The sequence below is a fragment of the Ylistrum balloti genome, unplaced genomic scaffold (assembly GCF_031769215.1).
Source record: "Ylistrum balloti isolate Yb309-2 unplaced genomic scaffold, AGI_CSIRO_Ybal_v1 Utg370366, whole genome shotgun sequence".
NCBI lineage: Eukaryota > Metazoa > Mollusca > Bivalvia > Pectinida > Pectinidae > Ylistrum > Ylistrum balloti.
The window spans coordinates 307,620-332,778 of NW_026782258.1; the positions used below are offsets into that span (position 1 = coordinate 307,620).

The window sequence follows — 25,159 nt, forward strand, 5'->3', positions numbered from 1 at the left end:
ATAACATTTGGTGGTATCTTTAATAAACATAAACATATAGGGATGGGCTTATTACCAGGCATGGGCTTATTGGTGTAACATGTTTCTATAAGAACTGTCACAGGTACAAAATTTCTGCTTCAGGTATCCTACCTTTACAATTAAGAATCCAAAAGTAAGAATAATAAGTGACTTATAAAGTTTTATGAATGAAATACAGTGTAACCATCAATATTATTATTTACCAGCTTTGTAATGATATTAAGTTTTGCAATAAAATCTCCAATTCACATTTTTCAATCTACTAATCTTTTTTATTTTACAACATAGCTTTCTGCACGACCAGAAATGTGCATAAAACATAAGATTTTTGATAAATAAAACATTAAAAAGCACTTTAAAACATAAATAAAAAAAAAGACAATTTTGTGGAACAGAGTCTGTTTATATTGTTCAATAATTGGAAATACGTCAATTTATGGCAAAGATGTCTGTCGTCACTGTTGGTGACAGGAAGTTTAGGATTGAGATATTGGACGTGCCTTCGGAAAGTATGTATTATGCTTTATACATCGGTAAGAACAAACTGTAAGGCTATCTACATGCTTCTAAGAATCAAACTTTTCGTGTTTCTGTAAGAACGCAGTAGTAACACAAAATAATACACAATAGGTTTTGTAAATATGAATGGCAAGTTAAGGCTGTTAAATATTGCTCTTTGTTCTTTTACTTGTAGTTTGCACTGTATCAACTGGACATATTATGGGGGACACACTTTTCCAACCCGGGTTGCACTCAAACTTGTCCTGTTATGGGCAACCTTGGTACCTGTGACAGCCCTATATCTCTACTAATGGAATACAATCTAAAGCCAAATATTCAGAGTATAATGTGCGACTCTTTCTGCCACTGAATCATAAAATGGTACATGATATTAAGATTTATAACTAATTTGGGTGTGTTCTACTTCAATCAGATAGGATGGGACTATCAAATGAGAGAGCTTAATGCGGACTGAACAGGGAGAGTGCAAATGTAAGTAACAGATATTGTATCACCTGAACGGATACAGAAAGTAAATTTGGTTATATAATCAGTATCCACCATCCCATCCTACACAGACTTGGTCCACTACAGCAAATTGTAAAAAATCATCCAGAAACAACCTGCAATAACTAGTAAGTAATATGATCAGTATTTGGCTTTATAACATGACAGAATGACTGTTGAAGTGTGTCAATGACTACCTACTCTACTTATTTTTGTTTTCAATCATACAAATTAAAAAAAAAAAAATAACGCAATAATTTTTTTAAATAATTGATCTTTTTTCCCTTACTAATCTTTTAAAAAATGTTATTTTTGGACAAGCCTAAGACAATATTGTAAAACTGGAGTTGTCGGAGAATTATGAAGTTAAACATAAAATTTTTTGATACAATTCTGTATAGAATTTTATGTTTAAAAGAGAATGAGGATAACAGATATCATTCTAGAAGAAATGTGTTATTTCATATCTTGTTTCTTGTTTAACTGCAGACTTGGTCATAAAAGGAACATTTCAAAAATGGTTAAAAATGAAAATTGAATAAATTATTCTTTCCCTGAATCAATGTTTTAATGTTGAGGAACCAAACTCTGCATCCTATTACAGATATTTACTATTTACACCAAAGTTTTAACTTGGAGTTTTTTGGAGAAAAAAATTTGAAACAGGTCAAGTCTACAAGAGAAGAGTTTTTCTTGTATAAAGTTTTTAAAATGCATCAATGTTCAATCTGTATAGAGCAACAAAATGAATTTACTGTCAACTGTAAGAAAAAAGTTGTAACTAAAATATTTAAAATGTATGGGTGGGTCTCTACTGATATAAAATGCATAGTTTTAAATTCTAGCACCTTTTTTCAATTGCATGACTTTCTGCCAAATTGCATTACAAACAAACAACCATATCTAATTCCAGTAATATTTTACTAAATGCAAACATTATTTTTTTTGTCAATAGCACCAATTAAAATTCAGCTAAATTCACCCCTGAATAGGCACCTCTTTTTCACAAGTTACTACCATGTGGCTGTGAAGCGTCAAATGTAGCTTACAGCTTGACAAAATGTTGCTTCAATTTACAACACCATTACACAGTAAAGCAAACATCCATCACAACAGCTGAAACTGTTTTGAGAGTATTGTTTGTGAGCAGGGTTTTAATCAACACCCTCCACTACACTCCTGTACTAAAACACTTTTGTATTTCACAGCCCTCTCTACTGGAAGATAAACATTGACTGTAGAGTTCACGAGACATCTCAAGAAAAGTCACAGCTTTACAACAATAAACCTTACAAGGTAGATTGTTGAGTACTTAAATATCACAAATACTGATCCTCTTGTCTACTGTAGGATTGTAACGAGGAAAGATAGAATGTAAGAAAATTAAAATTGCTCCGTCATCTCTTTCATTCACACTAATGACCTCCATGTTTTGTCAGTCTACATACTCGCTCCAGAATTAAATAACACTTGACAATAGTTTCTCATGTTTAACACAAGAAACTAAATAATTGGTATTTGCTAAATGGCAATATGACATTCTACCCAACATTTCTCTCCATTATCACACCTGCCAAAGTAATAAATGGTTGGTACTATCATCCCGTCCTGCGACTTCATTGGTTGAGTTATTGCGGAAGTCTTCATATCCGTCTCCTCCACTTATGACCAGCATCCTTGTTGCCATAGTAGCTGTTGTTGCCGCCATTGAGGATCGTCGATGAATGTCGTGAATTGCCAGATTGTCTGGTTTATTGTCAGTCTCTTCATCCTCAGCTCGGGGTTTAGGTGTTGTTGGGGATGATGGAGCTGTTAGTTCTACACAGGTCAGGAATCTTACATGTCCCGTGTGGCCAAACACCAGACCTTGAGAATAGAAGGATGTTTATAGCAGTGTTTTTCTTAAAACTTCTGTGTTGTCCTATCTACCTGTCAACTATCCTGATTAACACAAGGACAGGAAATTCTACACAAGTACAGGACAATTCTCTCTGAAACATTCTATTCATTCACAAATTCATCGGGGAAATACAAATCTGTCATTATCTTCTTGGAAAAGATAACATTCTCAATAGATGTCGACTCTAAAAAGTCATATTTTCATTAAATACAGCACAAGTCAAACTTGGATAAAGTCATCAATTCATAAAACATTTCATGGGCATTTAAGATGGCATGATTGATTTAATTCCTTAAAACAACAAATAAGGTGTGGTAGGAAAATAATCAATTAGTTTTGTGTGAAGCAGAAAGACATATCAAGATATTTTCTATCATTATAGTCTGGTGCTTAATCTTGTAAACCATACACATGTTTAAGATGTTGTTATCTACCTTTCATAAAGGTGAGAGAATTTATTAATCTGATATCTACTTTCCTTTATGTGGGCGAATATGAAGCTCTATATGGGGGGGATAAACAACTTACCAGTAACTGAAGGGGTGGATATGGAGCCCCTTGTGGAGGTGGACGTGATGCGGGGCATCGGTATAGTGAGTATGACGCCTGCACTGGTGCCCACCCATAACAAGTCCTTACACACCAGTAGAGCTGTGATCCGCAGGCAAGCCGCCTTGTGCTGTCGAATGATGTCGTCAGCCGCTACAAATATCATAGCCATAACAACTTTTAATTTCTCCAAAATCACCATAAGCAAATCAGAGTTAATACTGGCTTCCAGACAACTTTGAAATCCCTTTATATTCTATCATGTAAGATATCACCATGTATTTTGATCTATTTATTTTAGTACTAAAATTGACACACTATTCCTGGAAACACCAGGTACTTAAATTGCAGAAAACAAAAAACAAAAACAAATCTATAAATGTCATGGCTATTGCTCAAACCAAGTCTCAACAAAAGTGTGACCATGATTATTTGTACCACTCACTAACACTAAAGGAGTTCTTATAAATAAACAAATACAATGTCACAACGGCCTTCGGTATTATGCATATGATTTTTTTCAAGAAATGTGATTCTATCAGACAAAAGTAAGAAAATCACAAAAGTGACTAATCATTGAAATGAAAATGAAATGCATACATATAGCTACCTCCTTATGATTCTATAGTATGTCACACAACTAGCAACTTGTGATCATATAGTTTATAGGGACAAGATGGAGTACCCGGCTGACCAGAGTTAATGTTTGTAGTGTAAGCAAACAGAGAGACTTGTAGGGTTTTGTCTGAGATAAGTTTCTGTCTAGAGGGATCAAAATAGGAGAAGTAATGTTGAAAATAGTTAGAGATCAGATTGGGTAGAAAGCACGAGTGGAGAAGAAAGAATTCGAGTAGAAGCTGGCTGATACTTACATTGAAGTTTCTGGGCTACAGAGTGAGCAATGTTGACCTCCAGCAGTGGCTCAAAGGATGTGGCATGATAAAGCGAGATCTTTGAGCTATGCTGTGAGGCAAGCCACACACCCTGCCCTGCACACACCAGGCACTGGATACAGCGACTTGAGTCGGACGTCACCTGGAACGTTGTCTGTAACACAAACAGATTTTTCTCTCTCAGTTGATTACATGTGTTTACACAAGATTTCTGCTCCTATACAAAAATAAGAAGCCAATCTAGTGTAAAACTCAATGTTGTGATACTATTGGGTAAATATGAACCGACTCTGTTGAAAGGTTGCCATGGGAAGCATGTCTATCCCAAAAAATGGGAAGCATGTCCATCCGAAAAAAGGAAGCATGTCTATCCCAAAAAATGGGAAGCATGTCCATCCGAAAATGGGGAAGCATATCTATCCCAAAAAATGGGAAGCATGTCCATCCGAAAAAAGAGAAGCTTGTCAACCCAAAAAATGGGAAGCATGTCAACTCAAAAATTGGGAAGCATGTCCATCTGAAAATGGGGAAGCATGTCTATCCCAAAAAATGGGAAGCATGTCAAATGTCCATCAGAAAAAAGAGAAGCTTGTCAACCCAAGAAAAAGAGAAGCTTGTCAACCCAAAAAAATGGGAAACACGTCTATCCCAAAAAATGGGAAGCATGTCCATCCGAAAAAAGGAAGCATGTCTATCCCAAAAAATGGGAAGCATGTCCATCCGAAAAAGGGGAAGCATATCTATCCCAAAAAATGGGAAGCATGTCCATCCGAAAAAAGAGAAGCTTGTCAACCCAAAAAATGGGAAGCATGTCAACTCAAAAAATGGGAAGCATGTCCATCTGAAAATGGGGAAGCATGTCTATCCCAAAAAATGGGAAGCATGTCAAATGTCCGTCCGAAAAAAGAGAAGCTTGTCAACCCAAGAAAAAGAGAAGCTTGTCAACCCAAAAAAATGGGAAACACGTCTATCCCAAAAAATGGGAACCACATCCACCAAAAAACCAGCAAGACATAACAGTCTCCCATACAATAAAACATATAGAGCAAACCTGACTTAAGGGTATATGCTATCTAAGCTGTCACACAGGAACAAAACAATTTTAATTTCTTATGTGGTGAGTGTCGTTACTTACCTCTATTCGCAATGTGAGAGGGTTAATGACATTCATGATATTCTGACAGCCACACCAGAGCTTGCCCGCCACTGCTAACATGCGACTGATAGGAGAGATGACACTACCAACAGTACGTGTATATGGGTTCTCGGTGTCCCAGATACCATCTAAAACAAACATATGACACGGTCAGAATCTAATGCGGGAAAACATCTTAGACTAGAATTTACAATCAGCAGCAATGAAAGAATTAATATCAGTGTTTTCACAACAATGGATTCCACTTCATGAAGTTGACTTTGTGTAAATAAACTTTTTTCCTTGCACATCATTTTTTTCCCTGTATGTTTTTTCAAACCATACAAAATGACTGAGAGTTCTCTTAGTAGCATGTTCTCATTCCGATATAAAGCAAGAAGGTAATACTGTTATCTAAATACAGTTCATTAAACTTTATTTTGTAAGATTATCATGGAGCATAGGTTTATGATATGAAGTATTTGAAATTTTGTTTATTTCAAATTAGAAGAGTTTTAAATTAACATTCCTTACATCGCATTCTTCTACAAATAAGAAAAGACATCTAAAGTAATGACGTTTCAAACCTGAGTCTCTCTTGTACACTATTAAGTCCCCATTGGCTAAGGAAACAAACACCTTGTTGTCTAAATATCTGAAACACAAATCAAAACTGATATCAACTAAGCATGAATAACACAAACCAATCACTAAAAATCCACACCATTTCAACCGTAATTGAAGATAATGTAATTACTTTGATCAACAAGTAGGCCTACTCTTAGACTTGGGCATTCAAAATGAAACTTGTACTTACACTATACAATACACTGGGGATCCATGGTGAATCTTGAGTTTATTTTTTGTGGTTTTGATATTGTCTGTGCATTGGAATATGTGAATACTGAAAAGATAAAATGGTGAAATTACATATAAACTGAAACTATGGAAACATGTACACAATTAAGTCATGGTAACACACATACATGATAATAATGGTAACAAGTTAGTTATGGTAACCGACAATTACTATACCTATAAAGCATTCATAATCTTTATTTGATTTCCAACAATTGGGAAAAAGGTTATTTCAACTTATATAAATCACTCTTGTTAGCTAAGATTGCAGACTATAAGGTGCCAAAGTGGGAAGAAACATGGTTACCAAGGAAACAGTCAACATGGTTAGGTATGTTACTCCATACCTTTCCACATCCAGTTGAGAGAATTATACCCTGATCATATTGGTGAACAAGTCCATTAAATATTGACAAGGGTCTGGAAAAATATTTTAAACCATTAGGCACAGGACTAGTGGGCTGATCGTCCGGATTGGAAATTTACTCGTCCAAATTCATCTATGAAATGGTGACTTAATCAGCAAGGATGTGGCATGCGACATTTTTCCTATTTTTATTTTAAATTTTAGTGAAAAAACTATGCAGTGATGGCTGATTTGTGTCAGACATTGTGCACGACTTATGCCTAGCTGTAGTGTTTGTTTACATCCGACTAACTAGGTGCTGCTAAAGACAGACCGGTACATGTTTGTACTGCCCGAGAGCTCCTGACATCATTCGCAGGAAAAAGACTAAGGTATTCCGAATGCTATATTTGACATCATGGGAGTTCCAGTGTAATCAAAAGTTACAGTGCAGACTGGAATATTTTGTTTCCGAAGTACTGTAAACACGTTTCTTTGTTTTAAATTTTCTTTACATTTTTATTGAAATTGAAGTTGTAACATTAATATCATTGGAAAAAAGTACTTGTCCGACGGACAACAAACAAAGATAAATCTGGTTGTCCGAGACAATTTTCACTCGTCCACGACGACCAGACAAGTGCTTTTCCGGACCCCTGATTGTACTTAAAAGTATCACACAGTAGTTAACAAACTGCCGCAGCATATATAGCAAACCACAAATCATGTAGATATGGCAGCACACAGTAGCTATGGTAACACACAGTAGTTATGGTAACACACAGTAGCTATGCATTAACTATATATATCTAAAGTATCGATGGGAACACACTAATTACAGTGACTCACAGTACCCTACACACAACAGATAGGTAATACAAATTCCTTGTTCACACATCTTCTAACAATAAAACAACATCTTAAAGAACAATGACACTTCCTGCTGATTCAGTGATAAACCTACCAGCCATCCTCCGTGCCCAACCACATGGTACTCTTGTGAGCATCCTGAAGCCAGTTTCCAGTCATGGTGAAGGGGTCCAGGTTGATAAGCTGTGACACTGGACTTGCTTTACCCTCTGACTCTGTGATAGATCATTAGGTTAGTAGTGATTATACTCTCAGAAATACTTCATCACAATATTGCTGGAATGTTTTGGCAATCTTGACTTTTTACTTAAGTTTATGATTAGAGCAATGAGCTTTCAAACAGTACTACTTGTGTTTTCAAATGTTATAAAAGAAATTCTATCATACTTCTTTAAAGTATTTCAACTTTTAGAAAATGTTATGACAAAACTTTCAAAACAGAAAGTTTCAAAAATAAAACTGAAGGTCCAAATCTCTTTTGGTATTATGTATCAGAGACCATATCCATGATAAGCTTATATATTGTATTAAGTGTCTTCTATATATGGTCCATACCACCTACCTACATATCCAAGTTTCAAATCTAAAATTAAAGTTCCAATCTCATTTCCTGAAGTATTACATAACATAGACACTGACCACGATACAGCTTATATAATGTTTAAAATGTTGTCTTTATAAGGTTCTAACCTCCTAAGTACAGATCCTTAGGTTTGTTATCAAACACAGTCTCGCCTTCCTCCTTCTCCTGTGGTGCCTCTTCCTCCCCTTCTAACTCTTTCTCTCCTTCCCCTTCTTCCTCTAATTCCTCTTCTTCATCTTCATCGCTAGACTCTGAATCTGTTTGATATCCAGATGCTGCATCCTCCTCAGGCTCTGACACATCATCCACCTCTTCTATGTTGATCTGGGGACCATCTTCTGCCACTGGTGGAACTGAGTGTTTGTGGAGGTTTTTCTTAGAACTGCTCTTTCTGTAATGCAAGGAAAGACTTCAAGTCTGGGGCAATCTCAACATCAATGTATGTTTTACAATCGTTGTATTCTGATATAAGTTCAATATTCTGTTGAGTAGGACATGTTTAGGAACCAAAATCTTTATAGTGAAAATAAATCTATTTAGAAACTTCACCTAAATGGAGTTTAAATGTGATATAACGCTATGAAGAATAGATGCCAAGTAGAAATCATTATATGAGAGTTACTATTTCTTTATTCACTTATTCATTTATTTTTTGAATTGCTGGTCAGACACCTATATCATTCAGCCACAACAGTCCCATATAAGAGAATATTATAACATCTTTCTTGACAGCCCACATGTAAACACAAATTTATATTCTTGAAAGACAAACCTCCTAAATGGACCACTGAAGGCTGGAACGGCACATATACACAGTATACGGGCATTACAGCCAGGTACAGGTGTGTTTAAGGTAACGATTGGCTCAGGTTGAAGGCTCAGCAGGCACATGTGACCCACATATCCATCACTATTACACACCCACACGTCACGGTAACCGCTATTGTTCAAGCCATCAATGGGGGCCGCACAAGAAAACTGTCAACAAAACAGAACCATATCATATCTCCTATGATATACTTAGGCACAGAAAAACTGTCCCTAACAGACACCTGCATTAAATTTCGCATAAGATACTAATGCATATAACACTTGTCAATGTCTGTGTCAGTGCATACAAATGTTTCCAGCATGGAGTATGCTACATATACCCATACTAAATTCTTTAAACATTGTATCTAAAAGAAAAAAATCTTTTAATTACTCCAAGATCTTTCAAATTTTTTACTCCGGCAATATAGACCCAAAATTTGCAAAACTCTTTCCAACCGAGTTGAAACAATAAACAATACCTTTATTTATATTTGTATTTTTATATGGAATAGAAGTGATCAGGTTTCCCATTGAAGATCTGTCTTCTTCACAATAAGGACAATTATCATCGTTTAACTAACTGTAATTACACTGTATACAATAAAATTACCTGCATTCCTGCTCTTGTCTTTGTAATCTGTAAAGGTTGTTGGAACTCTGGTGCTCTTTTGTCAGACAGTAATGCTACAATATAGGTAAACATATAGGTATAAATACTACAGGTAAACATACAGGTACAAATACTACAGGTAAACATACAGGTATAAATACTTCAGGTAAACATACAGGTAAACATACAGGTATAAATACTACAGGTAAACATACAGGTACAAATACTACAGGTAAACATACAGGGGTAAACATACAGATATAAATACTACAGGTAAACATACAGGTACAAATACTACAGGTAAACATACAGGTATAAATACTACAGGTAAACATACAGGTACAAATACTACAGGTAAACATACAGGTATAAATACTACAGGTAAACATACAGGGGTAAACATACAGATATAAATACTACAGGTAAACATACAGGTACAAATACTACAGGTAAACATACAGGTATAAATACTACAGGTAAACATACAGGTTTAAATACTACAGGTAAACATACAGGTATAAATACTACAGGTAAACATACAGGTACAAATACTACAGGTACACATACAGGTATAAATACTACAGGTAAGTAAGCATAGAGGTAAAAAGTACCAGTCAGAACACCTGAGAAACTTGTCAGACAGTGATAACAGATAAAGTTACAGATAGTAAGGTGTAGCTATGTTACATAGGTGATAAAATTACAGGTGAACATACATAATTTCTGTTTAGCATCCAGCAATGTTGATTCCCAGATGGCTCGCTTCTCAGCAGAACTAAAGCAGATCTCCAAGGGATACACCCCTTCCCTAAGAACAGAGAAAATGCATTGAGAGACAAGACTATTTAACACATTAAAAAACATGAAATTTGTTTAATTTTTCTATGTAAATATCAAAATATTGAATTTCTTGACAAAATTAAGGAAAATTTTCTGGAAAAATGGAACGGATGCTTCAGTTCTCTGATTCCAACAAAGACCTATCATTCTTTATCAATGAGTAGTAATTAAGATATTTCCAATGGCCTTCAACGATGAAATGACTAAATCAACCAATTCTTATTTTTGTGAAAATATCTTGACATTTCAAATGGAAAATAATTTTATGTCTTAACAGCATGGTTAAAAATGGATCACCAGAAAGGTGAATGAACTGAACATCAACATCTGCTATCTATGGTTCAATAAGTAGACAATATATAAATGGGTCCAAATACTTACTGTGTTGTGACTAGAATTTCCATTTTGTTTGACTCTAAGGTTGGACTTCGTATGCAAACTTCAGAAAATTGTTTATTTAAAGATGCCAGCATCTCCTTTACGACATCATCAAGACTCTGAAACATAATCACCCAAAGCATGAGTAAAACAACTTGAAATATTTGATTTATTATGACAGCCTTGACAAAACATTATGAAAGAATAATTTTTAAAATGTGCTGAAAGCAAAAAAGTCAAAACTCCATATGAAAATATTAGTTGCACAAGATAGCCAATTTACAGAGTCAGGGTTAACAGCTGAAGTCTTTGAAGACTTTAACATGATGTAACAAAATAACAATATTCAGGCAGAAAAATAGTTGAAGGGGCTACAAGAAAATCCCCATGTATTTAAAGTAAAATGATTTTTAACAGACATGTAATGGCAACAACAAAATATAAATTGTAAGGATTATCTCCCTTGGATCAAATTTGCCTATCTCACAAAACCCAATACAGGATTACAGCACATGTAGCTGTCGCCATAAAGATGCAGGGGCACCAGGAACTGATAATATCTGTGTAGTGTGTAATAAATATGGTAAAGTTTTCTGAACACATGATGGACATAAAACACTGCTGAATAACCTACTTCAGTTTTTAACAAACTGTTCAATCACAATTAATAGACGCTAATCCAGAATGTACAACCAAGCAAATGCTGCAGTCTCAAAGTCGATTTGAGTTTTTTGCCCTGATATCAGAAATGTTGAAACTGGTTGTTTCAGGGAGACCAACTCTATGTATTACCTAATAACCTAAACTGTTCTTCTTTAATTAGCATGCTACAATTTAGTTGTTACATGTGTACATACAGAATGTGGATAATTGAGTTTATTGGTCATGTCAGTGATCTCTGTCAGAATGTTGATGTCTTCCTCCAGTTGATCTGGGTCAAGTGAACTCTTTTTACTGGGAGGAATTTGACCTGGAAACAGATAGAAATAGTCAGTAAAATATCTTTTTAACAAGAAAGTTTATGTTGGACATGCATTAACTTATGTATATTACACCATTTCCGATTTAATGGAAAAACAGTTGTACACTAAGCCTGACAAAAAGTGGCAGGTGGAAATATAGTATTATGGTATCGTATTCCTCAGTATGTATTCCTCGTATTCCTCATATGAAATTGGATTTGATTTATGACTGTCCTACTTCTACATTTTTTTTAAAATATCCTTTGTTTTTCTTGACAATTTATTAAAAAAAATATTTCCATGTAAAAAACATAGTATAAAAAAACTTTTTTGAAACTAGTTTAATACAGGGCAAATTTCCTGACATCCCTGACATCAGTTTCATGTTATGAGCTGACTTGAGAAACCAGCAGATTACTTACTTTTTACTATCTCTATGTTATCAAGTCCAACCCGCAGCCAAACCTTGTGTTTAATGTTCTCTGCATATTCATTTCCGGTTGGAGATTTCCTGGAAATCCAAGTAAGTGCAAATTATTTACACAACAGAGATATTAATGAAATTCTTAATAGCAGGACATGGAGTTTATTTCTAATATTTATCACAACAGATATTTCAAGTGTAGTATTTTAAACAAAACAGAAACTGTGCATCATACTTACAGAATAACTGAGACTTTGCGTGTCACTGGTCCACCGCGCCGCTTAATACTGCTAAATATGACCAGGTCGGAAAATATCCATATACAACATTGGTCCTTTTTAGTCTGTTAAATAGAGCAACACGGATTCTGAATGTTTCTAGCAGTACATTTCAAGTTCCAAACCAATTAGCAATTTCTTGGAAGTTTACACTAAAAAATTCTATTTAAACAGCATGATAAAAAATATCTGGCTTTCCATCCGAAACAAATTATAATGAATAACAAGATCTTACTGTAAAATGATACATTTCCCTGGAGTTTAATTTTCGTGGATTTAAAAAAACCAAAAGTTTTTCCAGGAAACTTGATTTCATGGAAAGATATTGCTCTATATATCTACTAACACTAATTTTAACAGTTCACGGACCTATGAATTCAATGATTAAGGACACAGAGATAACCAACATAAATAACCGTAATGAAAAACAAATATTTTAAAGTACATAACAACCAATGATTGGGAAACCTGTACATTCTTGAAATAACAGATTTTTCATATCACTTTGCATTCATACATTACTTTGTAAACTGCAAAACACAAACACCTAAACCAGCGTTAAATAACATATCCAAACTATTTCCTAACAAAACACCTTTTGAAGAGTCTTGACATTCTACAGTGCAATGCATCTGATAGAATAAAATACAGATTGTCAACATAGTAAAATTGTACTTCTCTCTCTTAATGAATCAGATTTTCACTAAATTTCACAATGTAGAAATATTTGATTTTTTATTTCATTTGTCAAAAAAGTAAAGGAGTTATCTGCCCTTTAAACATCTCCCATACAGGGCAATAAAAGGCACTTACCAGGATCTGAACCATGTCATGTTTGAGGTACTGTCTGTCAGGGGCCACCAACTGTAACAAAGAAATAACAATGTTTGCATTATAAGTGAAGATTGTAAATGGCTTACTTGTAAATATGACAGATGGTACGCTTGTAATAATACATGCCAACTTTACACACCATGGGCTAGGGAGTGCTGTCTTAAACATGATAAAACTAATAACATTCATTGTCTAATTGAATTACAATAACAAAAATGGATGCATAACATCTAGTTTCCAACTGAAAGCTGTGAAATTTGTATAATACAATATTTATTATTTTCAGAAAATTCCTATCTCAGAGAAAATAAAATTCCCAGAGTTATTATTATTGATATTGCCATGAAGAGTATTATGCCTAACATCATATATACATGATTCACTAGAAGCACTAACTGTAAATATGTAAGAGACTTACTGGAGACATATCTGGAACAAGCAGTTCAAGCTTCTTGAGTGTGCTCTGTTGGTCCTCCTCATGCTGGCTTTCATTTACTGTTCCCAGTTTGATGGCAAAATTGTGCATCACTCGCTCTGCCTCCTTCAATAGTGGAAAATCTGGGTGATCAGGTGGCGTGTTCTCTATCAGACGCTGAAAGAGGAAATGGAAAATGTGGAAAAGTAATCATAGGATGGAGTTAAAAGAGTTAGTTATTCAAAAAATCAAATCTACAGCAAAATTACGTTGTGTATTCTATACACCTCAGGGCCAAGACATACTCGTACACTCAAAGTAGGGGTAGGGCATACTGAGGAACAATAGCATGATTTTATGTTAAAATCTTAACTGAACATTAATAAGCATGGGTGGGCTTATTACCAGGCATGGGTTAATGCTAGTTTATTATGGTATGTTACATACTTGCTAGCACAGAAATATACAAACAGTTTTAACAAAAGCAATTACTGATGGACATTAGAGACTAGTTTTAGTAAAGCTCAGATAATTATCTAAGACTGTAATGCACCTATGATTTCACTGTATATATTTAACCTTAATTTCATAACAATAACGAAATGCAAATACACCCCAAAATGTGACAAATATTCTATCTGATTAAATGCAACTGCTTTCCTTACTTGTATGAGAAGTTCATAGCGTGGTATTCGCTGGATTGGACGGACAATCAGGTCCTTCATGGACAATTTGCTCCCACTGTCTCTTTGGCATTGCTGAAACAAGGAAGAAAGAATGAAGTATTCAGTACTAAGCTTGAACAGTAAGTTAATAAAAACCTTTCAGTCTTATGACAGTGTAATACACCTTCACAGAACTTCTTCAGCCCAAGTCGAACAGGTCTCGTATAAATACACGTGAAAGATTCAGCCTTACAAGAAACTGATACACACAGCACAAAATCAAAGAGACTTGGTCTTACAACACCTTTGTAAATGATAAATAACACAAAATTTACAAGGCTTAGCCCTATAACACCTTGGAAAAATACACACAGCACAAAATCAATTAGGCTTGGTCTTTGTAAATGATAAATAACACAAAATTTACAAGGCTTGGCCCTTTAACACCTTTGAAAAATACACAGCACAAAATCAATTAGGCTTGGTTTTACAACACCTTTGTAAATGATAAATAATGCAAAATTTACAAGGCTTAGCCCTTTAACACCTTTGAAAAATACACACAACACAAAATTAGTATGGCTTGGCTTAACTAATGATATATATATAGCACAATAATAATACAAACAACACAAATTTAACAAGGCTTGGCCACAAAGCACCTTTTAAGTGATACACACAACACATAATTAACAAAACTTGGCCTGAAAATACTACGGTAATACACAGTACAGCACAAAGTTAATGAGACCTCAGCCAATAACTTTTGTTATAGAGCCTATGGACAGCAATATAATGAATTTATTGGTTAATAGATACAAAAGCCTTATATCTAGCCTATCTTCCCCTGATACCGTAGAACATAACAAGGAAATATCTCCACTTCCATCACCAAGGAGTAGCATAAAACTTAATTCTGGACAGATCAGCCTCTCTGTTTCACACCCACATACACATGTGTAATACGAAAGTCACATGATACCTGTAGAATGTGTATTTCTTTAAACCAACTCACTCTTCTGATCCAAAAGTTTAGAATTTTATGTCTTCAATAAGCTCAGAATTTGTTTTTATTTGTGATTCTGCTTTTCTCATACCATAATTTTACACAAATTAGACTTGAATATTTATCATTACATGAAAAGAAATAAAAGAGACATTAAAATGATGTAGAACTACTGGAGAGGATGAAGTTGTGAGATTTATAATCCACAGCAGAAAACATCGAGATGATCTCTACCAAAACATTGTACCATCTTCTACATTCAACTGTTCTCAAAGGCTACAACTGCAGTTTTATTGCCAGAAAAATGAAATACATAACATAATCATACCATTAATTTAGAATTAACAAGAATTTTGCAGAATTTTAAGTCTCAATGTCTCAACACTGAATAAGATTAAATCTCGCAACATATTCAACTTAAGCACAAAATAATGACCCTGTTTTATATATCAAATACAAATGTCTATTGGAAGTGTTCAAATCAATCGGAGAATAAGTGATGGAGATGTATCATTATTCTTAAAATCCAATAAAATTTCATTGTTTTTCATACTACATAGACCAAAGTAATCCCAATCTATTTATTGTATTATTATTAAGCTGCTACAAACCTATACCAATTTGCTTCAAGTACTTAAACCTTCTGATTAACTAATGTGAAAATAAAAGGAGACAACCAACAGGTCAACAAGATCTGAAACTCACAATGACTACCAACAGGTTAACAAGATCTGAAACTCACAATAACTACCAACAGGTTAACAAGATCTGAAACTCACAATAACTACCAACAGGTTAACAAGATCTGAAACTCACAATAACTACCAACAGGTTAACAAGATCTGAAACCCTCAATGACTACCAACAGGTTAACAAGATCTGAAACCCTCAATGACTACCAACAGGTTAACAGGATCTGAAACCCTCAATGACTACCAACAGGTTAACAAGATCTGAAACCCTCAATGACTACCAACAGGTTAACAAGATCTGAAACCCTCAATGACTACCAACAGGTTAACAAGATCTGAAACTCACAATAACTACCAACAGGTTAACAAGATCTGAAACTCACAATAACTACCAACAGGTTAACAAGATCTGAAACCCTCAATGACTACCAACAGGTTAACAAGATCTGAAACCCACAATGACTACCAACAGGTTAACAAGATCTGAAACCCACAATCAACGAAATATCAAAATCTGAAAAAATGACTAAGAGAGAAGACTCAGTAAAAGTTCAAAGAAAATATTAAGATCAACAACAAGACCAGGTGTTCTGGAAGAGTAAGCTTCTTTTGTATTAATGTTGGTGCCGATGGAAAGGTATATTCAGCACCTTAAGACTTCCCAATGGATAAAAAAAGTGGTATATGAAAATTTGTTAAAATAGCATCATTTGACATGCAGCCTCGTAAAAGTGTTTGACAATACAGTCGAACCTCATTATCGCGAAGTCAACGAGACTATGGGAAAACTTTCAGATAACTGAGTGTTTGCTTTAGTGAGTTTAAATGTTTTGTGTAAAGTTAGCCTCAGTTATCAATGCTTCAAATTAAATAAGGTCTTCAAGTTAAACAGGTTCGAGATAACAATATTTGTCTGTATATAGTTAACAAGAAAAGATGATAGTCATAAACATGTCAATGGAAAAGAAAAAAATGTTTTATGTGAGAATTAAAAATGTAATTTCCTCGTTTAAAGAAAAAAAAACCAAGAATCCTCAACCAGGAAAATACCTTGCTATAGAGTATAGTGATGGGATTTTATGGTGTTTTTGTCCCATGATATAATGATTACACCATAATGGTCACATGGACTTTTATGCCCACTGTGTTAAGTAGAGGATGGACTACACTGAAGTTAATCCCACCCTTATACACATGCCAAAACATTCTCAGACAAATCTTTATCATTAATGCTAAGTAACAAACAGCATTGTGTAGCTTTCAAAACTTAGGCTGTGTTATGGATCATTCCACATTTAATTACAGGTGTTCAAAGTAAAGGAGAGGTCTGTAAGGATCTTGAAGTCCTGCTAAATTATAGTTATGACCATTTTCTGTAACATTGATCAAGATAAGACATGGATCACACACAAAACTAAACTGGAATAAGGAACTTTCCTGGCTTCAATTACAATGTAAAAGAAAATGATTACATCATCCCAAACTACACATGGAGGTCAGCTTACTGCTGGTTCTTACACTATATGCATAAAGAAACAACTTTCAACAGCCCAATTTTCTCAGCTTGTAACCTGATAAATCAATAAATCCCTCTTAATGAGCTGAGAGATGATGACATCATCACACTGTTAAAAAGTATGTCTTATTCTAGAGACAGAGCAGGAATACAGCTGTATACTCAGAGGTGTCAGCAAAAGGAAAAGGTCATGTAGGCCTGTATTTACAGGTCATCACATGGAGGGATTCTAGACATTAACAGAAGTAGCTGTAGTGTAATAAGACAACCCATAGTGGGAAAACCATGAATGGGTTTCATGGGCTAAATCTCAGAAATGAGATTGATGTTTAGATTCTAATATCCTTCCAATTATTTTTTTATCTGGATAAGACAAGTTTATATCCTACCAATATCTGACAACTTCAATATATCATAATGTAAAGATTAACAGTGCATCTCATCACTTTAAACACTGTTTACTCTTAAGTTTTGTTCTGTCATCTAATAACTTAAAGAAAACTCTTTTCAGTTCATTGCATTGATTATACACAGACTGACCATTCAAACAGTCTGCTTAATATTTCTTAATAGTTCACTATTTCATATACCTACAGTCCCTTACCACTATACATACCTACAAATACCTACAGTCCCTTACCACAAAACATACCTACACATACCTACAGTCCCTTACCACTAAACATACTTACAGTCCCTTACCACTAAACATACCTACACATACCTACAGTCCCTTACCACTAAACATACCTACAAATACCTACAGTCCCTTACCACTACACATACCTACAGTCCCTTACCACTAAACATACCTACACATACCTACAGTCCCTTACCACTATACATACCTACAAATACCTACAGTCCCTTACCACAAAACATACCTACACATACCTACAGTCCCTTACCACTATACATACCTACAAATACCTACAGTCCCTTACCACAAAACATACCTACACATACCTACAGTCCCTTACCACTAAACATACTTACAGTCCCTTACCACAAAACACACCTACACATACCTACAGTCCCTTACCACTAAACATACCTACAAATACCTACAGTCCCTTACCACTACACATACCTACAGTCCCTTACCACTAAACATACCTACACATACCTACAGTCCCTTACCACTATACATACCTACAGTCCCTTACCACTTCACATACCTACAGTCCCTTACCACTACACACACTTACAGTCCCTTACCACTACACATACTTACAATGCCTTACAACAAAACATACCTACAGTCCCTTACCACTACACATACCTACAGTCCCTTACCACTACACATACCTACAGACCCTTACCACTACACATACCTACAGTCACTCACCATTACACATACCTACAGTCCCATACCACTATACATACCTACAGTCCCTTACCACTAAACATACCTACAGTCCCTTACCACTTCACATACCTAGTCCCTTACCACTTCACATACCTACAGTCCCTTACCACTACACACTTACAGTCCCTTACCACTACACACACTTACAGTCCCTTACCACTACACATACCCACAGACCCTTACCACTAAACATACCTACATACCCTTACCACTACACATACCTACAGTCCCTTACCACTAAACATAGCTAGTCACTTACCACTACACATACCTACAGTCCCTTACCACTAAACATAGCTTCAGTCACTTACCACTACACATACCTACAGTCCCTTACCACTAAACATACCTACAATCCGTTACCACTACACACACTTACAGTCCCTTACCACTACACATACTTACAATGCCTTACAACAAAACATACCTACGGTCCCTTACCACTACACATACCTACAGTCCCTTACCACTACACATACGTACAGTGACTTACTTCACATATGTAGTCCCTTACCACTACACATACCTACAGTGACTTACCACTACACATATGTAGTCCCTTACCATTAAACATACCTGCAGAAAAAAAATGCAGCTGTGAATGTGCAAATTTAGCCTGAAGATATACAATACTGTCTCCCTTTTAATTGATTTTCTTTCAAAGTTTGTTGCCATATACTGATTAAAGTCCTTCACATCTATGCATGTACAACAAGTACACAGAAAATGTTGAAAGAAAATTTATTTTTCTGTTAAATGGTAAAGCTATCACTATTGGGCAGTAATCAATTTGTGACTGTGTGGTATTTTTAAGTATTAAGACGTACACTGAATATATGTCCCTGCTTCCACCACAATGGAAATAGATGTGAAGCAGAAAATATCGGTTATAATCTAAGTAATTTCTAAAGATGTATACATATAAGAACTTTGACAACTGTTGTAAATTGCCTGTGTTCCATGGTAATCTAATTATATACAAATACAGAGATGAACACTACCAAGAGACTTAACAAATTTCTCATGTCAATGAAAAAAATGCTGTGACCTAATTTCTAAGTGAGGCTTTAGAACTCCTAATGCACATAGAAAAAATATGGATGACAGGGACTTTCAGAATCAAAGAAATTTAGTTGGTTAGAAAGTCTAATGAGCAGTGGTACAGGACATAAACCCACCCCCCCCCCCCCTTTTTTTTTTAACTTTTTATAAATTTCTTTAAATTAAAATTAAGCTTAAAGTCAGAAATTATGTTTGGTTCCAAACCAAATGACAAACATTAATAGCAGTCAGTAAGCAAAACAGATACGTATCCTGACAAACAAGTATAAAGGATGTGGGCAACAGGAAGTCTAGTTAGTTTTCTTACCTCTATAAACTTTTGTACAGAAGATTTTGTCTGTAGGGCATTCTCAATGACCTTTCCTGACGTTCTGTAGTTCTCCACAAACGACAGATAGCTATCAACCACCGTCTGCTTCGAAAACTGCAAAAAGAATATGCCACAAAAATAGTTCTTCTAATCAGAGTGAATATCTACATGATGTTTATTGTAACCTTTTTACTACACAAGTACATCAAAACCAGTCGGGTCTTTGTGTTCTATAGCCGATTCCGGTATCACAATATATAAACACATCTATCTAATGTTTGTTCAAGTTTGTTTTCTTATCTTATATGTACAACTATCAGAGACAAAACACTTGTAACAATTATACTTATAGCTAATGAGTACATAATGTAACATCAGTGCGGCTACAACAAGTCTCTTGAATCCTAACACTGTAGACCTTCGATTCTTGGTCAAGTAATCAGATACAAAAATTATTTCAATGTAAAAAATGTCTCCTCTGTTTCATTTCTGAGTACACAACCAAACTGTTTAAAGTATCTTATATATCATATGATAGCCCTGGGGACCAGCATTAAATTCCGACTAAAATGTCAGGGGGAGGGCTTATTACAAGACCACGAAATTTAAGTCTAAATTTCTATATTAGGACTACATAGTCTTCAAATTATAATTCTCTCATTTCTTATCTAATATCTCCGTAACGACCACATTACACCTTAAATCTACCTGTATACAAATGTCATTATGACATTTCAATAACATCTCTATTTCTTACTCTCATCAAAGTGACCATTTAGAGAAATCAACCAAGGTACAATCTTTCCTGCTGTAATACTGTAATACTGACTTGATTTTTACTGAAGACAACAATTTTACAGGTGTACCTATGAAGACAGAAATGATTATATAATACCAATGGTAATAGGGGTGATATTTACAGGTAACCAACGATGACATCATGTCACATGATACATGTAATTACAAAGCCAATGAAGATGTTTGAGGATATGATGGTGATGTTAGAGGATATGACGATGACCTTAGATGATATGACGATGACGTTAGAGGATATGACGATGACATTAGAGGATATGACGATGACGTTAGAGGATATGATGATGACATTAGAGGATATGATGGTGAGGATATGACGATGACGTTAGATAATATGACAATGACATTTGAGGATATGATGGTGAGGATATGACGATGACGTTAGAGGATATGAGGATGACATTAGAGGATATGATGGTGAGGATATGACGATGACGTTAGATAATATGACAATGACATTTGAGGATATGATGGTGAGGATATGACGATGACGTTAGAGGATATGAGGATGACATTAGAGGTTACTTACGATGCCAATGATAATGTTTCCAATGGTGCTGGTTTTAGTGTCCCACTTTGCCCACACGTTCTCCAGGAAGTCCAGGTATATGGTGTGATGTGTGAGTATCTCTGGGATCATGTAGAATATGTTGTCCACTACTGCCTCATCTATATTACTCGACACTTTCAGTGGGGTCATGTATTTCTGTGAAGAAAGGAAATCATAAAGTTCACATTTCATATTAACCTAATTGAGTTTATTTATATCATGATGCATTGTTCACAGAATCCTTAAGAAGACTTTGAACTGAAATTGAAAAAAATAATTCAACATAGGAAAGAAAGGAATAGGCTGGCACCTTTAAAAAATTTAAACAATAAACTTGACACTAACAGGGAACCTCTATGAACACTTTTATGGTAATTTTGTCTGATCAGAAGAAAGACATCACTATCATGTCTCAGATGTTATACTACACTTACAGACTTAATTTCACTGAAATCAGAATGTATTTAAATTTTAACCAATCAGCAGCCTCCAATTAGCAACCATTTTGGTTCCAATGTCGTCTTTAAATCTTTGAAAGTGTCTTACAGTTGATATTTCTGCCAATTCTCATCTCAATGCTCTATACTAAGATCAAGAAAACGGTGGCCATCTTGCCAACTCAGGAAAAACTTTTTTGTATATCTTAATACCATCCTTATTAATCCCTCCAAGTTTGGTGATAGCTTACAGTTTTGGGGAAAAGTGTCAGAAACATTTATCATGGAAAGCGGAAGAGGGAGAAGAACAATATTACATGTAGCGGTAATAAAATATGGGTAAAATTCATGTTCAGGGCCCAAATTTAGAATCTTTTCCAAATTGTGTTGCTGTTTATTGCTGCAACCCCCCCACCCCCCACCCCCAACAAGAAAAAGTTACCAAAATTCCTAAAATCTTTAAATTTGGTATTTCTATGTCAAGAAACAAAGTCAAGAAGTCTATATTTTCCATTTTCTCTCCAATTTTCACAAAATCACAAAAAAAAAATTCGAAATTTCTGCAAGATGGCAATTTCCCAAAATGGCTGGGAAAACACTGATGTTGATAAGTTATTTTCGAAAATTATCAATTTTCAATACATATACATAGGTATCGGACTATCCTGGTCAATATCAGTAAATTTTGCTTTCTTTTCTCAAAACATGAATGTAAAAGTGTATTAAACCCTCCATTCATATCCATTAAAAAATTTCAAAATGGTGCAGTCTTCTAGAACCCTGCTTTCAGAAATGAATAGAACTTGACTACTGTATTCAAGGTCAACTTAGACAAGCTTAACACTTTTAAACAGTCACCTCAACGATTCAAAACAATTTGAATAATCATTTCTTAATCAAACCTCAGTGAAGTTGAATAGAGGTAACTGTCACTTTATAAATATCAATTTCACGGGCAAAATTTTACAAGTTGAAGATTCATCTCTAGTTGACAGTAGTTTGAGAAACTTCCCATTTTGTTGGACTGGTTGAATAGTCATGATCAAGTTTTCAGACGACCTCTGACCTTTCTCAAGTACATTGATCAAGTCTTCAGACATCCTCTGACCTTTCTCAAGTACATTGATCAAGTCTTCAGACAACCTCTGACCTTCCTCAAGTACATTGATAAAGTCTTCAAACAACCTCTGACCTTTCTCAAGTACATTGATCAAGTCTTAAGACAACCTCTGACCTTCCTCAAGTACATTGATCAAGTCTTCAGACAACCTCTGACCTTTCTCAAGTACATTGATCAAGTCTTAAGACAACCTCTGACCCTTCTCAAGTACATTGATCAAGTCTTCAGACAACCTCTGACCCTTCTCAAGTACATTGATCAAGTCTTCAGACAACCTCTGACCTTTCTCAAGTACATTGATCAAGTCTTCAGACAACCTCTGACCTTTCTCAAGTACATTTTATGTGAAACTTTTATGAATCCCTTAACTTCAAATACTGTGTTATTATATCTACATGTAACTTTGTGTTTCTTACACACAAAAATCAGTTTTTGCTGTAACATACCATTTCAAATGTTTCAAGAGTCATTAAGCTACTTAACAATTCTAACATGAAGAAAGAAAACACAGAGTCAGCATCTTTTACTGTTTATATAATGAGATAAGACTGACTTGATAAGAATTGTAAAGTGAGTGAATGATTGCTGTGTAAAAGTACATTCTATGTATACAGAAATATGTAAACCCAAGGTGCTATATTAGGGCACAATGACATCATCAGACACACCTGGGAAGGATCAAATTATCTAACCTTTAATTAACAGGTCTACAGGACCTGTATGAAGAATCTTTTAACACAGAGTGTGCATTGAGTGCACGCAACAACCTCAGTTTGGTGTATATATATATATTCTGTATAAAAAAGGAAATTCCATCATTACGTGTATACAGTGGTGGTAATCACATTCATTTGATAAGTTGGGGTCTCATTTCTTCCAATTATTATATACATGAATGTAAACCTACCCGCCAAGTTGAATTCTTACCAGATATAGCCATTATGATATTGCTGTATATTATCATTAATTAGACAAAAAAGATGATGAAATCAACTTTGTATATAAGGGAAAAAAATAAAGACATAAACTCAATGTTAAGTAAGCAATTTAACTAGTTCATGGTCGAGTGTAGGTACCGAAGGGCGGTGCACATCAGACGGGGCTAGATATAAGCACTTCCATACGGATTGTGTATCTCTGTCGGTATCTCACAGCACCTAGCTCAAGACATGGATACAGTCAAGCAAAAAACAACAGACAAAATATTTATGTCGACAAACTGCACAGAGATTTGCCATAAAACAAATTATTTTTACATTCATTAGCTCCAGTTGGACCTATGTTGTTCAAACCAGTCAGATCAAAATACAACACTTTTTATACTTGAACAGAATATTTTAGACTGTGTTTTCTCTGTTTACTACATTTAACCGTCTTTTTTATCTGTTTTCTGTATTCACCATTTGATGCTCTGCCTTTTTTTATCTTCTTTAATCAAATAAACTGTGAACATTTTCAAAGTAAGATCAGTCGGTAGCTGTCTGTCCCTATTCTCTTGTGTATGACTTCATAATTGTTTGCTTTGTTGTCTGGGTGACGCACCTCTAACAGTAGCTGATAGATATTGCATTACACAATAACAACGACTTAGACCACAAAAATTGCAAAAATTCAAACCAGAAAACCTAGTGATATATATATATAAATAAACGATAGTCAAATCTATCAGCTAACTCAGTGGCAATGTATGTGTAACCCTATATAATCACAAAAACATTGATATGCCTATATATGTACATTTACCAATCATTGACTGTTTTTGAAATAGGAAGTCACAGCTAGTTTCATGGACACATCACTTTGACGTGAAGAATGACTCAGGTTTTCAAACCAATACTGTACCTGGATCATAAACAGCTTTCTGACAAGTCTACTTTAAAATGAAAATGAAGTACAAAA

At 34.9% G+C, this 25,159-nt stretch overlaps 1 protein-coding gene across 1 annotated transcript in view; it reads right to left on the bottom strand.

Moving 5' to 3' along the window:
* Positions 1-2,593: 2,593 nt before the first annotated feature.
* The window catches only part of LOC132553909 (rho guanine nucleotide exchange factor 17-like), a 38,887-nt gene continuing 16,321 nt past the window's right edge, over positions 2,594-25,159 (bottom strand). Inside the window, exons 3-22 of the mRNA XM_060218198.1 lie at positions 21,683-21,859; positions 20,335-20,451; positions 14,383-14,475; positions 13,721-13,894; positions 13,282-13,332; positions 12,430-12,533; positions 12,189-12,277; positions 11,662-11,774; positions 10,808-10,923; positions 10,303-10,394; positions 9,587-9,660; positions 8,936-9,141; positions 8,271-8,554; positions 7,675-7,795; positions 6,324-6,410; positions 6,094-6,161; positions 5,507-5,655; positions 4,351-4,525; positions 3,458-3,631; positions 2,594-2,895 (exon numbers count right to left, since the gene is read on the bottom strand). Coding sequence (XP_060074181.1) covers positions 2,594-2,895; positions 3,458-3,631; positions 4,351-4,525; positions 5,507-5,655; positions 6,094-6,161; positions 6,324-6,410; positions 7,675-7,795; positions 8,271-8,554; positions 8,936-9,141; positions 9,587-9,660; positions 10,303-10,394; positions 10,808-10,923; positions 11,662-11,774; positions 12,189-12,277; positions 12,430-12,533; positions 13,282-13,332; positions 13,721-13,894; positions 14,383-14,475; positions 20,335-20,451; positions 21,683-21,859 — 2,766 coding nt within the window. The remainder of the gene's footprint in view (positions 2,896-3,457; positions 3,632-4,350; positions 4,526-5,506; positions 5,656-6,093; positions 6,162-6,323; positions 6,411-7,674; positions 7,796-8,270; positions 8,555-8,935; positions 9,142-9,586; positions 9,661-10,302; positions 10,395-10,807; positions 10,924-11,661; positions 11,775-12,188; positions 12,278-12,429; positions 12,534-13,281; positions 13,333-13,720; positions 13,895-14,382; positions 14,476-20,334; positions 20,452-21,682; positions 21,860-25,159) is intronic.